This window comes from Calliphora vicina, chromosome 3 (genome assembly GCF_958450345.1).
Source record: "Calliphora vicina chromosome 3, idCalVici1.1, whole genome shotgun sequence".
Lineage (NCBI taxonomy): Eukaryota > Metazoa > Arthropoda > Insecta > Diptera > Calliphoridae > Calliphora > Calliphora vicina.
This window is the reverse complement of record NC_088782.1, coordinates 10,084,896-10,107,852: the sequence shown is the minus strand read 5'-3', so window position 1 is coordinate 10,107,852 and position 22,957 is coordinate 10,084,896. Positions and strand designations below refer to the sequence as shown.

General features: G+C 30.9%; 1 protein-coding gene across 1 annotated transcript in view; it reads left to right on the top strand.

Annotated features, from left to right (window-relative positions):
• Nucleotides 1-20,094, top strand: part of AcCoAS (acetyl coenzyme A synthase) — a 31,724-nt gene extending 11,630 nt beyond the window's left edge. The window contains exons 2-5 of the mRNA XM_065503423.1: nt 16,022-16,760; nt 16,832-16,986; nt 18,324-18,492; nt 18,559-20,094. Coding sequence (XP_065359495.1) covers nt 16,022-16,760; nt 16,832-16,986; nt 18,324-18,492; nt 18,559-19,197 — 1,702 coding nt within the window. The 3' untranslated portion in view covers nt 19,198-20,094. The remainder of the gene's footprint in view (nt 1-16,021; nt 16,761-16,831; nt 16,987-18,323; nt 18,493-18,558) is intronic.
• Nucleotides 20,095-22,957: the final 2,863 nt, after the last annotated feature.

Here is a 22,957-nt window from a genome sequence, read left to right as displayed (position 1 = left end):
TACTGATACAAGTTAGCTGGGTTTATAGATCATTTTATTATTTGATTTTAGCTGTAGTGTGAATAATTTTTGTTATCTGTTTAGCTGCTACCAATTTTTGTATCTAACTATTTTTGTTTTGTAAACATACTGCCAAAAATTTACGAATTTATTGCCCGTTTAGCTACTTCTCGGTTTCAATTCAATATGATTTGTTATGAATTTACTATTGTTTCTATGTTGTTGCGGTTTTTTTCTTTCGATACACTCCAAAACACGAGTACGTTTTACCTCCATAATCTCTTAAAATGATAAATTCAAAAAAAAAAAAAAACACAAATATTGGACACTTGACTTCCAATTCAGCGCGTCTGAGCAAATATACGAGGGCGTGTTAAAAATGTTTATGTAGCATTTTTGCTGATAATATTCCTTTGAAGTGATTTTTTTCTTGCTTGAGATTGTATAACTTAATGGTCTGATTTTGTTTAATGGTTGTTGTAGGAATTTTTTATTTTTTTAAATATTGTTATCTTTTAAAAATGTTGAATTGGCAAAAATTAAAGATTTATGATAATAATCATTTTACTCTATTATTAAATGAAAATAACATATGATTTTTAGCTGTTGCTATTGTTTAAGTTATAAGATTAAATACTTTTTAGAGTAATAAAAGTTTGTTTATAATTAAAATCATACATCATACAAAAATTATTATGCCAGTCATGCGATTAAGTATTATCTAAGACAAACGCCTGTTTTGTTTTGGATGAGAACTCAGTGTTTGAAAAGATAAACAGTAGCATTTGGAGAAAGAAAATTTTGTTTAAGAAATCAGAAATTTAAAAAAAAAACAAGTAAGAATCTTATATACCCTTCACCAAATTTTACTTCAAAATACAAAATTTTAAATATTTTTAGGTAAACAAAATTAATTTGTTTCCAAAGTTGTTTTTTTTTAATTTTTTGAAAAAAAAAAATTCGAATTATTTTAATTTTTTTTTTAAATTTTGAAAAATAGTGAAAAAAAATTCGAGTTAAAAATTATTTTTTCCGATTTTGACCCATTGTAGGCCCAACTTACTATGGTCTTATGTAAGTTGTTGCAAAGGTCTTTGAAATATCTATCATTATATATCCATATTGTCTATATTAATGACTAGTAAGTAAGATATAAGTCAAAAATAGGTAAACAATCGAGGTTGTCCTGGTTTTTTCCTCATATCTCAGCCATTTGTGGACCGATTTTAGGAAACTTCTCGAAAGCATGTCTGACAGAATTATTGACGATTTAGATCCCGAAGATATATGGGGTCTTCAGAAAATTGATTTTAACAGACAGACGGACATGGCTTAATCGTCTCCGCTATATATAAGGATCCAGAATATATATACTTTATAGGGTCGGAAAATGATATTGTGGAAATCACAAACGGAATGTAAGGCACTTCATATATTTATATATGAGGCCATCAGGGCAAAAGTGGTGTAACCCACAATTTGCTTTGGTTGCTGTTCTGGTGTTACATACAGTCTTTACATTACAATTGGTATTCAAAATCAGATGGATCTGAAATTATATTTTGTACAGAGCATAATATAACAAAGTAATGTAGCAAAAGTGGTGTAAGTTAAATATACCACTAAATAAATAGTAACATTACCATATTATGGTTAATCATAACTTTACCATATTATGGTTACCACAATCATATAAATAATTGCAGTGACCATAATATTGTTCAAAAACTTGTAAAAATTTTGAAATGGTTACAGTTAACATTAACATGGCTTTTCGATGATATCACAGCTTCGGCAACTCTGACTCACTTTGGAAAGGTTTGCAATATTTCCTAACATTGTTCAAGCGTAAAGGTACTCGATGTGGCATTGTTGATCAAATTTGGGTGCCCCGATAGACTAGATAATAGTGTGCTGGACTATCAATCCAAGGGTTGCGTGTTCGATTCCTGTCCAAGAGTCTGGGTGATTCTGCAGACAAGAAAAACGCTTCGCAATTGATTTTTTTTTTTTAAATAATTTCAACGAATTTGATTTAAAAATCCAAAACATACTTTAAATCAAGTAAGAAATGTCTATTTTCTAGGGCTTTTTAACAACTTCCTGGATAGTTGTTAAAATTTCTTTCATTTGTCATACATTTTACGCAGTTTCAAATAATTTATCATTCAAAACTTTACGAATTATTATTGGTAAGTTTGTTAAAGCTACCATCCATTATTATTATTATTATTTCTGACTATTGAACAACTAAGATGCATTCAGGGAATATTTACTTCTATCTATTCATCATCTGATGCTGATAAGCTTCTCTTATGTAGAGCAATTTGAATTAATATTATTTACTTTACATCATACTTTTCTAACGCACACACTCAGTATAGAAAATGTATACAAGTGCTGCCCTCTATATACATATGTATCATTTTAATGACCTTTTAATACGTGTTAGTATAAATTTAAATAAAAAATTATTTAAAATTATCAATATATTTAATCTCATCGTGTGATTTCAGTGAATGGAATGATTTTTGAACCTTAGAAACAAACAAAAAAATCACCTTTTCAATCAACATTTTATTACTAAGTAGAAAAATCTCAAGAAGTGAATTGAATAAATAGATTGATTTTGAAAACAATTTTGTTTCTATATAATAGAATTATTGAATAATAACGAAGTGTTAAATTGTTTGCATAGTTTCAAGGATATTTTACTATCTATGTACGTATTTAAAACGAATTGCATATTTTTTAAGAGCTTTTTTTTTTCTTTTTTTAAGGAAAATGTTGCTCTTTTTGCTGAGCTTCAAGAATATTTTACTCTGTAGGGCATATTTTACTTCCCAGCCCATTTTACCACTTTAAACCAGTGATGTTCAAAAATAAAAATGAGGATGTATTGGTGAGAGAGCTACCCTGCAAACATAATGTCAAACACTTAAAATAAGAACAAAGAATGTTAGATTTAGAATTTTTGCCAGATATAACCAATTTATTAAATGAATGTAATATATGTACATTTTAAGGAAATGAAAGAATATACGTTATACGGCCTAAATTCTCTCAAATTGTTTATTTATTTTTAACTTTGTCGTTTTTGTGTTCAATTGTAATTGAAACGCGTCTGTTTGCTATGCTTCATCCAAAAACCAACCAACAACAATGCTTAATGAATTTCTGTAAAAAATGACACTTGTTACGCTCTTTAAAAGAGCATAACAAATGTGTGTACATTTTTTAAACAATTGTTGTATGGGATGAACATCACTGCTTTAAACTATTGTTTATTGCATAATTTGAGGCATATATTGCATACCTTAAGGCATATTTTGCTCTTTTTTCATACATCCTTCGTTTAAATCTATTAATACATGTATGAAAGAAAATATATACGAATTTGGCTTCCCATATTCTAATTCCCAATAATAGCAAGTTAAATAGATGATATTTACAATAGACCTTGAAAATAAAGATTGTTGATGACGCCCTTGGCATCAAACATTTTCCAAAAAATTATAAATTATTCCCTAAACAAATATTTACCAAAAAAATATTCCACTTAAATTTCGTGAAACAATTTTTCCGCAGAGTTTTTATTTGTATATTATAAAGAAATGATTATTTAAAAATTTCCAAGAAATTACGTTAATCTAAAACCATTATAAAGTATTGGAAAACTTAAGTAGCTTAAATAAGATTTCCTTAATTGTCAAAAATCAATTGAATGATATTGAAAAATACAATTGAATCTTGAAAGTACAATATTAATTTTCAATACAAAACAAACGCAAATTATTATTATTATTATTTTCAATATAAAATTCCAATATTTATGAGCCAGCACAATTTCAAAAGCCTTGTCAAAAATATCAATTAAAGATTTTTATCGCTATCAACAGATACTTGTCGTTTATAGCGTGAGGGAAAAATTCCAAACTGTTAAGGAAAAATTTAACAGTTAACAAGTCGTGTGCGCCTAAGAAATGCTAAAAATAAACCAAATATACATAAACAACCATCGTATAAATCTACAATATATCTGTAGAAAAGAAAACATGATCGTATCATATGTTTCGATTTGTTTTTGTGGTGATTGTTGCTAAAAGAGAAAAAGAGCGCGATCAACAATAGAAGGGAGACCCTTGGTTCTGAAGTGGGGCCATAACATGTGAGTATTTATTCATGTTATCTGTAGATTTTTTTTTTTTAAAAGTGAGTATAGGAAAGTTTATTTTTTTTTTTGCTAATTTTATTTATTTCTAATTTAGTTATAGCCGCACTTATGTAGATTACTCACACCATAGCTAAAAAGCCGGTAGCAATTGTTAGTGTTTTTCCAACAATTAACCTCAGACATTTTAAAAGATTATAAAAGTACGAATAATTGTGTATATCACTGTTTTAATGTTTAACATCTTAATTTGTTGCTGCTGTAGTTGTTTTATTTTGCATATTTCAAGTGTTTTGTTTTGAGAAGAGAATCTTTTGTTTTTGCTGTAGCTCTTGGTTTATTTATATTGTTGTTATGTAGCTGTCAGCAGCAGCAGCATTGTCAGGAAAGAAAAAACAGCTGTTTAATATCGTATGTTAGATTTATGCAGACCAACTCTACTCTCTAATTGGTCGTGTTGTTATCAGGCCATTGGCAAAATTGATCGCGTGACTCTCGAATAGTGGAAAAAAAAACAACACTAAATTAAAGGTAGATAGATTCATATGTATGTATATGAGTGTACATATGTATAAATATCAATGTAGTATACGTAAATTTTTTGCCAATCATTTATAATTTGATAATTTTATTCTATTTTAAATATGAATATTATTTTAATGTGATTTTTTAAATCACTATCTACTACTAAATGACTAGTTTATTAAATTTAAATATAGGTAAATTAATAAAATGTTTAAACATTAAAAAAAAAATTTAAATTGTTTTCGTTTTATATTAATTTATTTGGGAAAAATTATTCGAATAATAGGTATAATAATGAGCTTTTTTAAATTTATCTTATCATGGGTAAATAGATGTTCGTCTTATGTGCTTATTACTTAAGTTGTAAACATTTACCTATGATGTTATTAGTTATTTTTGTTTGCTATAGTTAGAAATAACTTTATGATCTAAAAGCAAAAGAAAGAATTTATTAGAAATTGTCTGTATGCAGTAGAGTGCTCCAAGATTGTATGGACGAAAAAAACTTTCTAGGTACAGGCCGTCCCCCCCTCTAGAATTATTCTATGTATTGTAGAAACACGTTGTGTAAAATATTAGGATGATAGGATAACGTTAACTGGTGGCGCAACGACGCTGAAGTTTTGAGGTGCATTTACAAGGGGAAAATATGCAATTTTTTCAGTTTTTGTAAAAATTTTGCCATTAAATAATGACTTTTACAATTTAATTTAAAATAATTGAAATGTACATATAATTGTCGTTCTAATAAGATATAAAAGACAAAAATTGGTGAAAAAATTTTAAAGTTATTAAAAAATCGCCAGGCCATTAACGTGTCTCAGGCCACTAGAACAAGAAATTTATGAACAAAATTAACATATTTTGAGAAATATTAAAATAAAAGCTTATTTTTACTTAAAATATATCCATATTTACTTGTATATGAGTTTTGTCCTCGTAGGATACCGTTAACCTATTCGCAGGTATGACCAAAAAAATTAAATTTTTTTAACGGCAGTTTCAAAACTCCAATTTCAAATTTTTAAAAATTTTGTTAAACAAATTTCAGAATTTTTTGATCATCACATGGGGATTTATTGACAACATAATAGGGAATAAAAATGTGAAAAAAGTATGTCTATACCTCCTATAGTTTTTCCGTACCTGCGATATAAATTTTGCGATTTTCGAGAAAAACAAATTTTTTGGCCATATTTTGGGGAATGACCAGAATTTCCTTACTGTAACGATTTTTATGTAAAAGCTATTCAGAATAATATAGTCCAGGTAATTTTAAATATAGTCTGAAAGTTTTACTAAAATCGGAAAACTTTAACCCTTAAATCGTGAAGGTCAAAGGTCAATTTTTTCAATATTTGGAATTTCTCATGGAAAGATAGCGAAATATTATATATTTTTGGGCCGATTTTGATGAAACTTAAGAAAAATATAAAATGAAGTCTAGTATTCACAATAACAGTACAAAAATGGAAATTAACCCTTAAGAGTACTTGGGGTCAAAATGAATGTGTTTTTCGTGATTTTAAAAGTTGAGGGTCATTTGGACCCCAAGTGCTATTAAGGGTTAATTTCCATTTTTGTACTGTTATTGTGAATACTAGACTTCATTTTATATTTTTCTTAAGTTTCATCAAAATCGGCCCAAAAATATATAATATTTCGCTATCTTTCCATGAGAAATTCCAAATATTGAAAAAATTGACCTTTGACCTTCACGATTTAAGGGTTAAAGTTTTCCGATTTTAGTAAAACTTTCAGACTATATTTAAAATTACCTGGACTATATTATTCTGAATAGCTTTTACATAAAAATCGTTACAGTAAGGAAATTCTGGTCATTCCCCAAAATATGGCCAAAAAATTAGTTTTTCTCGAAAATCGCAAAATTTATATCGCAGGTACGGAAAAACTATAGGAGGTATAGACATACTTTTTTCACATTTTTATTCCCTATTATGTTGTCAATAAATCCCCATGTGATGATCAAAAAATTCTGAAATTTGTTTAACAAAATTTTTAAAAATTTGAAATTAGAGTTTTGAAACTGCCGTTAAAAAAATTTAATTTTTTTGGTCATACCTGCGAATAGGTTAACGGTATCCTACGAGGACAAAAACTCATATACAAGTAAATATGGATATATTTTAAGTAAAAATAAGCTTTTATTTTAATATTTCTCAAAATATGTTAATTTTGTTCATAAATTTCTTGTTCTAGTGGCCTGAGACACGTTAATGGCCTGGCGATTTTTTAATAACTTTAACATTTTTTCACCAATTTTTGTCTTTTATATCTTATTATAACGACAATTACGTGTACATTTTGATTCTTTTAAATTAAATTGTAAAAGTCATTACTTAATGGCAAAATTTTTACAAAAACTGAAAAAATTGCATATTTTCCCCTTGTAAATGCACCTCAAAACTTCAGCGTCGTTGCGCCACCAGTTAACGTTATCCTATCATCGTAATATTTTACACAATGTGTTTCTACAATACATAGAACAATTCTAGAGGGGGGGACGGTCAAAATTCGCAATTTTATTTTTTTGGAGCACTCTAGTATGCAGACAGTATTGGACAAAACAAAGAAAACTAACTGGTGCTGCTTAGTCACTACATTTTATACCCTCCATCGAAATATTCATCAAAGACCCACAAAATAATATACATATATTGTGGGTCTTTATGATATTTTATTAAGCTTTAGCTATGTCCGTCTATCCGTCTGTCTGTTGAAATCATGATAGGTCCCAAATAAAATTATACTGTAAAGTATGGCGAAAATCGGGCAACATTTGTCCCTAGTTTCCATACAAGGTCCCCCATTAGAAAATGACCTGATCATTCATAATTGTCTTATAATAAATATCGTGATGAAATGAACCTAAATCTTTTTACCAACTTTTTTGAAGATCAGTCCATAATTGATACAAGATTTGTCACAGTCGAATAAAACAGTCCTACTTGTTATTTGAGTTATTTGTATTAGTGATTCGATTTGTTAAATTATTTAAAATAGTTCTCTGAGTCGCATAGAGAACGCACACTAATGTGGATGTCAATGTTTGTATGATCTCTATTTTAAGAGCCATTGTTTAAATCATTGGTCTCCAGCAGTACGCCCGCGGGCACCTTATGTGTGAGTTTCTTATACATGTGAAACCGAAATTAAAAAACGAACATGAGTTATTTTACAAGTGTTGCCAGTGAAGGATATTTCATAAGAAATTTGGTTCAGTGTACACATATCGTTACACAAGAATACGAAGCAAATCTATTGTTGTGAGAGTTTGGTTAACAATGGTTTAAATCATTGGTAGGCAAATAGAGGCATTTCATTTGTGTGAATGAATAAAATATCCGCAACAACATCAAGCAACTGAATGAAATATTTGTATTTTTAAGCTCTATTACGCTCTATTGTTTACATTCGGGTTTTACATGTGTAAATTTAATAAAATCTTCGTAACCTGAACAATATGAACGCCTACCAAAGGGTGCAAAACCTTGACAATGACTTGCAATTACTGAATAAAATACTTTTCAATGACTACTTCATACCGTCTGCATTACTTAGAACTAGTCGAATAATAACAAAATAATTATCTTACTTTTTAGTAATTTACGTGAGAACATTCGGTCACAATATCAATATTCTTCTGCCTAATCGAAAACTAACCAAAACTTTTTTTAAAGTTTTCTCACATTTCGATATTTAAAGCTCTCAATTTAAAATCTCGTTTCTGTCATCAATCACGTGGCGGACTTTTTTTATTTCTAACTTCTGCTCCATCATGATCCTTATAGATATCGAAGTCGATACAGAGATATCGTCTGATGAAATCAACTTTCTGAAGTCCCCAAATAACTTAAGAATATAAATAATACATCAATGTCGTGTATGATCCTGAATTGGTCTATATTGCTATTTAAATCGAGAAAATTATTACTATATGGCAGAGTTGGGACAAATGACCGAAAAATAATCCACAGAGTACTTTTCGTGTAAATTAGATTACATTGAAGATGCTCAAAGCTACTCGAAAGGCCTTTTATGCAGTCCTTTGGTTCAGCATAACAGGTTGAGTTCATTAATGAACTCCAAAAAAATTCTAACAGAGCAAATATTCCTCCTCTAAAATGAAAAGACCCTCACGAGACCAATGTTACGAGGTTTCATAATGCAAGTAAAAAAAATATACTCAAACCGATATGGTGGTATCTAAGACCAGTTAAGACCAATCTGTCTAAATGACGATCATACTCCAACTCAATCAATGAGGCGGAGTATGATCCCAGAGCAATCTGAAGTCATTCAGATATGTAACATGAAGGGGTGTGTACTATAAGAAATACACTTCCACTCGGAGAACAATAGGATCCATTGTGATCTTTTAACTTTCTCCGTAAAAAAACAATTTTGGTATATTTCCCAATGAGAATAGCACTTTGAAATGTCATCTATACAATGTCATAACCTTATTTCAATCCAAAAGTCACATTTTTCTGTCCGCTCTTTTCGGAAATTGATGCGTTTCACTTTGAAGTCCTAAATTTCCTTGTAATGTCACACTTTTATCTAATGATTTTACCAATTAAGGCAAAATGGTCGACATCTGAGTTGATGCAACATCCATTTGCTGTTGTTTATCAGCCACTTTTTACTTGTAATTTTGCTGTTTTTCATTTCAGTGCAATTTTTATCTCTCCCTAGACATGCACGTGAAGTAAATTGGTTTACGATTTGTTTATACAAAAATGATGTGATAACCTTTATTAGCATTTTATGAAAGTGTATGATCAGTCTCTTTTTAAAATTTTTATTTTGCGCATTCTGTTCCAGTTCAGTTTACATATGTTTATTTCTTTCAAATTTTAATATTTTATTTTTATTCCACTTTTTATTGTGTTTTAGTTAAACAAAAATTTGGAAAACATATTGGTTTTGTTTTTAAGAACTCTTGAATGGAATTTTTTTTTTCTTTAACAAGTTGAAGATTTGTATACATTTGTTTTGTATGAATTGAAATGTATAAATTTAAATATATGTATTATTTTCAAGTGCTACAATACTTGTGCACACTATTTTAAATAGCAGGTCAATCAGAAGAAAACAGTTTTAAAAATAAACAATTTTATTTTGTTTGAATTGGTGTTTGAATTAGCAAAATGTATTAATTCATCAAAAGTCTGGAATTTTTGTAGGCTTTGTGGAATTCCAAATACCAAAACATAGTAGCATATTTGACCGTGGACACCCTACATCATATATTGTAAAAAATAAACAATAAAATGTATAATGTTTCTGGTTAAACATGAAATGAAAATTATGATGCATTTTACTTTTTAATTCCAAAATTTATAGATTAAAATCGCCCGTTATTCTGAATAAACTGATATTGAAAGTTTCTATTAAAGCTTCTTATATAAAAATGTGTTGCTCTTCTTCTTTGCCAAAAAGTGGGCTTGTCTTTTTTCTAAGTTTTGTTTATTAACTAATTAATATTCCTCTTGGTATCTCTTCATTATTACCATTACATTTAACCTGTGTTTACATTTTGAACATCACTGTACATGCGTATTTCACAGATACGAACGACACGTGTAGATAACTTTACGAATGAATTCGTATTTGCATGACAGAATAGATTTTTTTTTGCCAAAAAAAACACTCATCATTTCACGCTCTTTATCTTTCGCATTATTTTCAATTAAGAGTGTAGATGGGGCCATTGTGTGTTCTCTACGTAATTGTGATTCCCATAACTAAGGATTGTTGAATGGGGGAAGCTATGATAAGAACTGACAAAAATATCTAAACCCCGTTGGATTTAAAAAGATAGACAAAAAAATTAGATTTAAGTAAGTTGTGAATTGTTTAACGTTTTTAAAAGCAAATTCATGTCATTAATATTGCTTGATCTTGAATGGATTTGGTAAATTAATTATTGTCTCCTACAGTTTGTCAAAGTTTTGCACTTTGTCAATATTTTCTTTACGAAACAAATGTATTAATATTTATATAAATTTAAAATACAATACAAGAGAATACCCGATTATATCATACGAAATATTTTACTGAGACAGTATTAAGGCACGGATCCGGGGGGTGAAAAAAGGAAATTCCTCTCCCAAAAACAAAATTTAAAAAAAAAATTAAATCTATTTTTCATTCCCAAATGGGTGAACTGGATCCGCTTATTTGAGAATATCACTGTAAACATGTAGCAGCACTGTATCCAACAATATTTCATTTATATTTATTTATTATACATTTCCAAGGGTTTCAAGAGCATACATATGTAAGAAATTATAGCTTTCAAATTAAATAACATTTTGATTTGATTTTAATTAGAACAAAATACGCACTTTATTCCTAAAAACTTTTTAATGACGTATTTGCTGTAAATTACGTATAATGAATGTAAATTACAATATAAATATTCAGAAATATGCGGGAAAAGTGTGTCTAATGAAAATCTTTTCCATATTTATTGAATTGTATTATTCAATTTATATGTCATAATAATGAATTTCATATATATTAACGAACAGTTGACATAATCTGAAATTTAGAATAAAAGTTGGTGACATAAGGTGTGTTCGCGTATTTTCCAGTAAAAAATATCCAGTAACTTTAATTTATAGAGTAAAAATAAATTACTCTCAATCTGAGAAATAACCAAAAAAAAAAGTACGCGAACAACAATTAGTAAAAATTAGTTGTTTTGTGTTTTTTTATTTCTTTTCTTTACAAAACTTGTAAATAGTATACATTTTCAACATTTTAGTTTTGTTTACATTAGCAACCATATGTTTTAAACGTTTTTTTATGTTTATATTTTTTACTGGACAAAAAATGTCCAGTAAAAAATATCATGTTCTCTACCTACGAACTGTCACTTTTTACACTCTCTTGCTCTCTCGTTACAAGTTTTTAAAAGTACACGAAGGGAATCCCGTAACTTCCAGTGATAATTTGTACAAATTATTACAAATTATCAAGTTCGCGAACACTACTATAGTTACCCTAAAGGAGAAACACAGTCTTTCAGAAGAGAAAAGCTCTTTTTCAAACAGTCCTCTAACATTTCGATAATCTGGAAACAGGTTAAGGTGCTTAACCCTTCAAAATCTGCTAATGTATAATCGTGCAATTATCCTGAGCATATGACTTAAAAGAGCGGGATTATTTCAAGTTTTTAACTGTTATTTTGCAACATTTGTACAAATAAATTTATTCAAAGTATTGGCCATTGTTAGCTATAACCCTTACCCATTTTTCTGGAAACATATGGATGCTTCAAAAGAACTGGTAATCTTTTGAGACCAAGAACGAATCAAGACAATGTCGAATACTCTGTTCCTAAGTGCATCGTATCCCAGAGACAGCGTTCTGCATCGATCGAAACAAATAGTAGTCGGACGGGCACGGTCTGGAATATAAAGCAGATAATGCATAATGTCGCCGAGTTCGAGTTACGGTTTCATGTCTGGCCGCATATTCTGGTCATTTTTCATTCACTGCTCGCTTCCAACGAATCAGTTGCATTTGGTGCAGCTCATAAAATCAGCGGATCCAGATAGGACGCTTTTGTTCCCACCAAATACCTTAGTTCCATGGATATTTGGCTTTAGTTTCGATTCGTCTGGTTGGTCAGGCCTTACATACGATCTCTTACGTTTCGTGTTATCGAAATGGATCCATTTTTCATCGCAAGTAATGATTCGGTGCAAAAATTATTTTCTTTTATAGCATTCAAACAGCATATCAGACATACAAAATCGTCTTTCAAAGTCGCTCAGCTTCAATTCGTATGGAACCCAATTTCGCTGCTGCTTGAGTAGCTCCCAATGATTTAGCAAACTCTTGTTGAGTTTGACAACAATCTTCATGGAGTAATGCCTCCTACTCTTGGTCTTCTAACTTTTTTTTGGCTTGCCTTTGTCTTTCGTGTTAAAATCACCACTTCTGAACCGCACAAACCATCTCTCGCACGTTGAAACCGATGAAACACATTCACCATAAGCTTTAGTAAGAAATCGATGCACTTTTTTTTAAATTAAAGAAGTAAAACAAATCTTCCTGCATATCACGCTTTGTTGGTATAAAATTCGACATTTTTGAAGCAAAAATAAAAACTGCGTTGTTTACATTATAATTTTCAATAAATAAGTAAGAATAAATGACTGATATGTACCCTTCAAAATGACATATAAGTTATTGAAAACAAAAACCGCGTTAAGAAGATACGCCATCTCTGCAATATAATTCCCAGTATAATTCAATTTCGACAAGACAATAAGATCGGTGGAACTATAACAAGTCCAGATGCTAGTGAAAAGAGTACTGGATCTAACCTTCGGCATTCAAGTATCCAATAATGTTACATTGTCTTTGATATTTGTATATGCACGTTTAGAATTCTGTGTAGATTCAAAAAGGTGGTAGAAAATGCTTTCTTCCTTTCTGCGCCATTAACTGTTGAAGGGAAGAACAAGTATGCTAACGATCGCTCAATGACCCGTTAACACTGCTGTTAGCCTCGAAATCTCCTTCCGGTTCCTATTCAAGAATTATATACTGCATTTCTCATTGTGTACCGGAATCAAAATACAAGTCATTTCTTTTCTTATCGAATTTAAAGAGCTTTTGTTGGTCATTTTCTCTGTTATAATAAATCTACAGCAGGGAAGCGCAAAAAGAGAAATTGTAGTTTGTGTGCATGTATGGGTTAAAAATAAAAAATCCGCACAACATCAAGCAACAGAATGAAATATTTGTATTATTGCGCTCTATTGTTTGCAACTAAATGAGTTATTTGCATTTTTTACGCTCTTGCTGTGTGTTTTGATTACTTTCGGGTTGTGTACGTGTAAATTCACGAAAATGTTCGTAATCTCAACAATATGAACGCCTACCAATGATCTACAGTATGTCTATTAGACACCACAATATAGTTTAAGTGGAAACTAATATGGTAAATAAATTATTTTCTATAAGTTTCATCCTTACAATTAGAACAAGTCCTTATCCCGGAGTGAGCAATCAAGTAACTAGTTCCGTAACAGTTTCCTTTTTATTACGATGCTTACAAAATGTTCAATTTACACTTAAATCTCGAGAGACTTCTAGAAAATGCATTTGATTATATTTAAACATTACAAGAGAAACCCTTGACATTGAAATATACTGATTCTGTTATGGACTTTAATAAGTAAACAAAATCTACGTTTTAAAAATGACGTGAACAAATCTCAAAGTTTCTTTCTTATCTTTAGAAAATAATATGTCTGAAATTAAAAAAAAAAAAAAAAACTGAACAAACTGCTAACTTTTTGGCAGGTTCACTGGAATCGATGGCAATTACTTTTTTTACATTTCCAAAGGTTGGTGTGTATTTTTAAATCCAAATCCAAAAAAAAGAAATGTTAATTGCTAAAAGTGTAAACACATTTAAAAATGACATTGCATTATTCCAATTTCGATTATTAGGCTCTCAGACAAATTAATTACTTTCACTAAATAGAACACGAGTTAACTTTCATTCTTTTGTTTAAATTTAAAAAGTTATTGTAATGCAAACAAACCTAAGGTTAAAGTTAGCTTCCGCTTTTGTTACAAACAATATCTTGATTTTGTTATTTAAAAAAGTGAGAAAATACAATTTAAATTGCATTTCACAACAATCAATGTGTTTAACCCCTAAAAATGGAACGTTTGGAATTGCATTGAATATTATTTAACAAAATCCAGCTGTCTGCAAGTCACGAATTTTATTTGCTATAATATTTATAAGTTTACAATTACGTTAATGATCTAGAATAAATGTGTAACAGCTAAATAAACAATTAAGATATTAAGTCGGTCAATACTGTGTTCAAACACCCTAGAACTAATATAAAGAAAGGGATTAAAAAGGGACCTAATGATAGCGGTACTCAAGGATCCCAAATTAGTCTTTAGTTTGGCTATTACTTTATGTACGATTTCAAATGGTATCCTAATAATTTCCGTTTTTTATTTGAATAAACAGCAATAGTTCCAGTTCTGTGTAGGGTAGAACAAACAGGGTTTTTTGCTGAATTTAAAATGTTTACAAAAAAAAACAGAATTTAAATCTACACAATTATATGGATTTGTTAAAGGTAGGGATGCCAATCCCGAAATCCCGATCCCGAAAATCCCGGGATTTTTCGGGATCGGGATTTCCCGAATCCCGGGATTTGTGAAAAAGAATCCCGGGATTTTTCGGGATTAACAAATCCCGAAATATTATGAGATTTTTGAAATTTTAGGAAGATTTTTGAAGCACCCAAAATACTTAGAAAGCTAAATTTCAGCATATTTTTATAATACTAATCTCGCTTCAAATCCAAACGCAGCCAGATTTTTTCATTTGAATTGGATAGCAGCACGTCTCCCTTGCATTAACAGGCTTTTACACAATTTACACTTTTACGAAATTTATGTTCAAGTTATTTTCTAAAGGGGACTAGGGGCAAATGTAGCCCGATTTCCGCAGTACTTTACAGTATAATTTCAGAGTACTTACAACTTATTTTGTGCAAAATTTTATAAGGATTGTCGCATAATCAAGATATTTATGACTGCTCAAATAGTACTCCGGGGGACAATTGTATGGAGCTAGGGGAAATCATGGACCATTTTATTTTAATTTAACGCATTAGTTTTTGATTTGTTATGTTTCTACTTAAATATATTAATGAAATAATAGTTTTTATTGTTGAATTTGATGTTTTTGACGTTTAACTAAAATCCCGAAGTCCCGAAAAATCCCGAAATCCCGAAAAATCCCGGGATCCCGAAAAATCCCGGGGTCCCGAAAAATCCCGGGATCCCGGGATTTGCATTTCTAAAATCCCGAATCCCGGGATTTGTAAAACCCAGTCCCGTTTGGCATCCCTAGTTAAAGGCGAGTGGCAGTGTTTGCTGGTAGTATTTGTATGAGAGGTTTTAGTTTACATTTAAAAACATTGGGCCATTGTTCTATTATAAAATGCATAAATATGCATGTAAATTAATTGAAAAAAGTTTATTTTATGGTGTATTATTTTCTATTCATTGTCTTTTTTGTGTTTTGTTTGCTGGCAACAACTTTATAATTGTTGTCAAGTAAACTTGGGTGTTCTAGTTGTATGATAATTAGCAGTTTAAGTATCTACTTAAAAAAAGAAACCTACTTAAATACAATGATACAGAATGCTACAGATACAGGTTGTTTAAATTTGCTTAATTAGTTATTACTTAATTAGTGGCAGCAAATAAATTGTGTTCATCTTAATTTTTTGCTTGCAGGGAAGGCAATCATCCAGATGACTATTCCAGAGGTCTTACCTACCGCAAACTGTTGGAGGAAGTTTGCCGTTTCGCCAATGTTTTAAAGGATCATGGCGTCAAAAAGGGTGATCGTGTTTCCATTTATATGCCCATGATATTGGAGCTACCCATTGCCATGTTGGCTTGTGCCCGTATTGGTGCTGTACATTCCATTGTTTTTGCCGGTTTCTCATCCGACTCCTTGGCCGAACGTATGTTCGATTGTAAGGCAAAAATCCTGATTACTGCTGATGGCGCTTGGCGTGGTGAGAAACCTTTGTACCTGAAAGCTTTGTGTGATATAGCTTTAGAGAAGGCCGAAGAAATGGGCCATACCGTAGAGAAATGTATAGTTGTTTCGCATTTGAAGAGAGTTACCGCCTGTCAGGAGAATCACGTCGAGGAGGATATACCCTGGACCGATATTCGTGATTTCTGGTGGCACGAAGAAATGGAAGATAAGGAACCCGCTTGCTATCCCGAATGGATGGATGCTGAGGATCCCTTGTTTATGTTATACACCAGCGGTTCGACTGGTAAACCCAAGGGTGTTTTGCACACTACCGGCGGTTATTTGTTGTATGCTGCCACCACATTTAAAATTGTATTCGATTACAAGCCTGGTGATATTTACTGGTGTACTGCCGATGTTGGCTGGATTACTGGTCACACCTATGTGGTGTATGGTCCTTTGGCCAATGGTGCTTCGTCAGTTATTGTAAGTGGGGAGATATTTTAATATTCAAATAATATTTAAGTTCTAATTTTCATTTGTTTATTTTTTTTTAGTTCGAAGGCACTCCATTCTATCCTGATAATGATCGTTATTGGTCGGTTATTGACAAGTATAAGGTTACACAATTCTATACTGCCCCTACGGCTATAAGAGCTCTCATGAAATTCGGCGATGGTCCAGTTTTGAAGCATAAATTACAGCATTTGAAGTAAGTTCGCAATAACAATTTTATAAGGCACTTTTTTTAATATAACATCTAGTTATATACAATTTAGATTTACAGGTTTATGTTAGCATTAGTCATAAATAGTGAAAAACACAAAACAATTGTATATTTAACCACATTGTTTATTACTCCTATGATGTGCCAATGGAGCCAATGTAAACATCAATGGATGTTTGCTAGGTGATCGTGTTCTGTTTAGGTTTACTGTAGGAACATGAACGTCCAGGTCTAGTTCGGTCGTTGACTTGAATTCCCAATCTTAATCTACTCACTTTACTTCACTCTGGAAGTAAGGAAGCTGGATGTCGTGTATCCACTGACCTTAAATAGTGAAGAAATCGTCAACCTATTGCGATTGACATGATCCGTTTTGACAAGGTCTTGCTTGAATATTCCGCATTTGAGTAATGAGTTTCAGATGTTTGCTCCACGAGATACTTTCAATAGAGTCATATTCCATGTCGTGATCACAATGGCTTCAGACTTGGTACTTATACTTGAGGTCTCTTCCTGAAACTTGGCTTTAGCATACAAATGATTAAATATCACTGCGAAACAGCCTTCTATATTTCTCTACTAATCCATTTTCTTACTATTGACAACAGTCTACATTCATCAATTATTCCCATCCTATTCTAATGTATTTAGACTTTGATTGCTACTAGAACTGGCGATCGTGCTAGATCCAGGTTTAAACGTAGTGACGTTATGGTCTTGTTCATTACTTAATTGACTGACTTGTCTGCTACTTCTCTGTGGAAGTTAAGGATGCTGGATCTAGTGCATTTAATGATCTCCGATATTGGAAAGCTCCTCTCTTGAAAATCACTTTTATAGTCATGGGTTTTTAATTTAGGTTTGATCCAGATTAGAGAGATTTTCAGTTTACTTCTCTCTGGAAGTTAAGGATGCTGGATCTATTCCATTCCATGACATCCGATTTTGGCGAGGTCCTCTTTTGAATATCACCTTTTAGAGTCATGGGTTTTTAATTTAGGTTTACTTTAGATCAGAGAGATTATTCCCGCAGACGGAACCAGACTACTCCATTACAATTGACATATAGTGTTTAGTTGCGCTTTCTGTGAGACCAATGTCACAGTCCCAAAAATACACACAAATTCGTACAGATAGCTAGAAGCTTAACTTAGGAAAAGTTGGTATGATATGTGGCGTGTATAATTCTTAGATCACATCCTTATGATGATTAAGTCTTTTGTAAGGTCAACTTGTTACAAATTTTTGAATGTTTGTATAACAAAACTCATTTAAAACCATTTTTAAAACAATTACTAAATATCTCATTATTTTTATTGCAGAGTTTTGGGCAGTGTTGGTGAACCCATTAATCCCGAGGCCTGGCTATGGTATTACCGTTATGTTGGCAAAGAAAGATGTTCCATTGTGGATACTTTCTGGCAAACTGAAACTGGTGGCCATGTTATAACCCCCTTACCGGGTTGTACACCAATGAAACCTGGATCAGCAGTAAGTACACTGGAAATAAATCATAGTTTTGCAATAAATTAATGTTATTTGTTATTTATATTGTAGTCATTCCCCTTCTTTGGCGTTAAACCAATATTGCTGGATGAAAGTGGTATTGAGATTAAAGGTGAAGGCGAAGGCTATTTGGTATTCTCTCAACCTTGGCCGGGCATGATGCGCACCCTGTTCAATAATCATGAACGATATGAAGAAACCTATTTCTCGAAATTCCCTGGCTTTTATTGTACCGGCGATGGTGCTCGTCGTGATGCTGATGGCTATTTATGGATTACCGGACGTGTTGATGATATGTTAAATGTATCGGGACATCTTATGTCCACAGCCGAAGTAGAATCAGTGCTAACAGAACATCCCCGTGTTTCAGAGTCGGCCGTAGTGGCCAGACCTCATGCGGTGAAGGGACAATGTCTGTATTGTTTCATTACCACCAATGAAAATGAGAAGTTTGATGCTAAATTGATTTCGGAGTTGAAAAAGTTGGTGCGTGAACGTATTGGTCCTTTCGCTATGCCCGATGTGGTGCAACATGCTCCCGGTTTGCCCAAAACTCGTTCGGGCAAGATAATGCGTCGTGTGTTGCGTAAAGTGGCAGTGAATGATCGTAATGTGGGTGATACGTCCACCTTGGCTGATGAAAGTATTGTCGAACAATTGTTTGCCAACCGTCCTCAAGAAGCCAAGTAAGTTTGCTTAAGTCTCCATGCATTCCAGAAAACCAACCAACAATATATAGAAAACAACCAACCAGAGGCTTAAGGATATCATAAAATATATATATTACAATATATACACACACACAAAACAAGCTGCAGCAGTTAAAGGCCACAACCACAAAATAAGTAAAAAACAAAATAATTGAAAACTTTTAAGCATAAAAAACTGCAACTCTGTATGGGAGTTTTTCTTATTATTATTCTTCTTTTTCTATTAGTTCTCTGTAAATCTCTATGATTCATTTTAGTTGTTTAAGTTTTAATTTAAGTAAATAATTTTCCTTAAAAATTTATGTTAAATGTTTAAGAACCGCACACACACAAAAAACACATACCCAAAATCCCAACCAGATCCAAAAACTCTAGTACTTTATACATATACAAATTATATACATTGCACATTCTCAATAATCTTTTTTAACTATTCTTATTACATATTATTATTTTGTGATTTTATTTATTAAATAAAATAATTTTATATTTTTTTCGTTTAGACCGAGTCTGTGTACCAATAGTTTATATGTTTGTAAATGATTATTTAATGTAATTTGTAATTTGTAACTTGTATCTTGTAGATGCATGTAATTTGCTTTTAGCCAAGTAGTTATTGTTTTATTAGTTAGTTTTTCTTTTCATTTTCGTTAAATGTGATTAAATTTCATTTTGCGTTCTGGTTTATTAGTTTATTACCAAGTAATTTGTTACAATTTTTTTTATTTAAAATATAATAAAAATTTGAATATTTTTTATATATTTTTTATCTTAATGTTAAGTCATAAGTACACAAAATAAAAATGATTTTAAATATTAATAAAATCTTAAAACTATATTCTATTAAAAAAAATACAAAAAAATACCAAAACATAAATTAGTTCTTGTTGTTGTTAATTTGTTTGCAATTTATTAGTAGGTGTTGCGATTCAGTTCCGTTTTAAAACTTTTAAAGTATTTTTTATGAAATTGTTGTTTTGTTTATTTCGTTTCTATTGCACTGGCACTTGTTTTTTGTACTTTTAGTAAATTGAACAAATTAATCTACACTACTTTTGACATTTCGATTCGATAGTGCAAAAATACTGATTAGTGGGCTCAATTGTAAAATAAATGGTAATAAGTTGTGATCTACAATTTTACTGGTTAAATACAAAGTGAATTAAAACATGTAAGAGAGCTATATTCGGCTGTGCCGAATCTTATATACCCTTCACCAAATTATATTTCAAAATAAAAATTTTAAATATATTTAGGTAAACAAGATTTTTTTAATTTTGTGGAAAAAAAAATTTCGAATTGTTTTTTTTTTAATTTTAAAATTTTTTTTATGTTTTTTTTTAAATCTTTTTAAATATTTAGCAAAAAAAAAAATTTTGTGAAAAAAAATTCGGGTTAACAAATATTTTTAGATTTTAGGTCCAACTTACTATGCTCTTATTACGTCGTTGCAAAGATCTTCGAAATATCTATCATTAGATATCCATATTGTCTATATTAATCGAAAATCGAGGTTGTCCTGTTTTTTTCCTTATGTCTCAGCCATTTGTGGCCCGATTTTAAATAGCAACCGAGCCGGAAGAATTCCGGAGATATTGATGTATGAATCGTGTATGTGAGTTATTTGGGGGCTTCGGAAAGTTGATTTCAACAGACAAACAGACAGACGGACATGGCTTAATCGACTCCGCTACCTATAAGGATCCAGAATATACATACTTTATAGGGTCGGAAAATTATATTGTGGAAATTAAAAACGGAATGACAAACTTATATATGTATACCCTTCTCACGTAGGTGAAGGGTATAAGAAGAGAGATATATTGGGCTGTGCCAAATCTTATATACCCTTCACCAAATTATACTTTAAAATAGTTTTAGGTAAACAAAATTTAATTATTTTTTCAAAATTGTTTTTTAATTTTTTTTGAAAAAAGGTTTGTTCAAATTTATTTTTAAATAATTTTTTGAAATAAGAATTTATAACAAAAAAATTTGTTTAATGAAAAAGAAATTCGGGTTAAACAATATTTTTCCCGATTTTGACCCATACATCGTTGATATATAGTAATCCAGATATAGATAAAAAAATAGGCCAAAAATCGAGGTTGTCCCGGTTTTTTCCCTTACATCTCAGCCATTTGTCGGCCGATTTTGTCGATTTTGAATATAGCTGGAAGAATTCCTGATATATTGATGTATGAATCATGTATGTAAGTTATTTGGGGGCTAGGGAAAGTTGATTTCAACAAACAAGTTTATTTTAAAGAATAATTTAGTGAAGGGTATATAATTTTCATATTTGCATACTATAGCTCCTCTCTACCACTTTGTGAAGTATTTTATAGTTTGGGTCAGTATTTCCATTTATTTTGAAATTGATTTCACTTTGCATTAATGTAGTATAGGATAATCACAGTTTTACATCATACTTTTTACATATAAATGCTGTGCTATAGTTTAAGTGATTTTGTTTATTTTATTAGGACTAAACAACACATTTAGTAAGATTTAAGGAATCTTTAAAATAGTACAACAATTTTTAAGAACGAACTTTAAGTAAAACAATTTTGAATTGTAGTGGGGTAATCTTACACTTTTCAAGGCATTTTAAAGACGTTATGAAAAATAATTTTAAGCCAAGTAGGTACTAAACTTATTGAGACCAGTGTTTATGTTTATGATCATCTATATTTTTACAGGATCAATTAGATAATACAAAAACCGTATTGTTATGACATTAACAAAAAGTAAATATACTCTCACTCAACAGATATTATACGAATTACAAAAACAGTTCTAATATTTAATTAATTGAAATTTTTCTCAGTGATTTACTCACATGAACCGATTATTGAAAATTCAACTAAAATGAAACTATTAGATTATTTTCCTCGAAGGAGAAATAAACTGGAATTATCATATCTTCAAAATTAACTAATTGAGTAATCAGAAATAGTAAGGAGAATAACAAATATTCGATAATTTCATGGAATGAAGTCTCTTGATTGAAAAGAGTAACAACTTTTTTTATATGACCTCTAATATTATGTTTCATCAAACCAACCCTCAGTTTTAAATATGACGCTCTCAATCTCGGTTTCCATTGCTTGACTTGGTAATAGAAGAGTTGTTGTAACGATGTCTATCTATCCTAATTTTCAAAAAAAAAGATTTTTCAACCAAATATTGGTTGTATAACTTAAAAATTCGGGATTTTTTGAAATTTTTAGCTTTAATTTTGAATATAAATTTACTCAAAGTATTGGCCATTGTTGACCTATGACCATTTCCCATCTTTTCTACAACATATGGTTTCCGAGCCAAAAGAACTCCTCATCTTTTGAGGACAATAACGAATCAAGCCAATATCGGATACTCTGTTCCAAAGTTAAGAGTATCCCAGAGAGGGCGTTCTGAATCGATCTAAACAAATAGTAGCCGGTCAGAGCAAGGTCTGGACTATAAAGCGGGTGATGCAGAACTTACCAACTACTTCATTCTAAATACTTTTTAACAGGTATTGCAACATGTGACCGTGCGTTGTCATGATGAAATATTATGGTTTCATATCTGGCCGTATAATCTGTCAAAATCGCCACTTCTGAAAGGCACAAACCATTTCTCCCACTTTGAAACCGATGCAACACATTCACGGGTGTGCTTCAATGGCACTTTTTTCAAATTAAAGAAGTAAAGCAAAACTTCCCGCATATGACGCTTTGTTGGCACTAAATTCC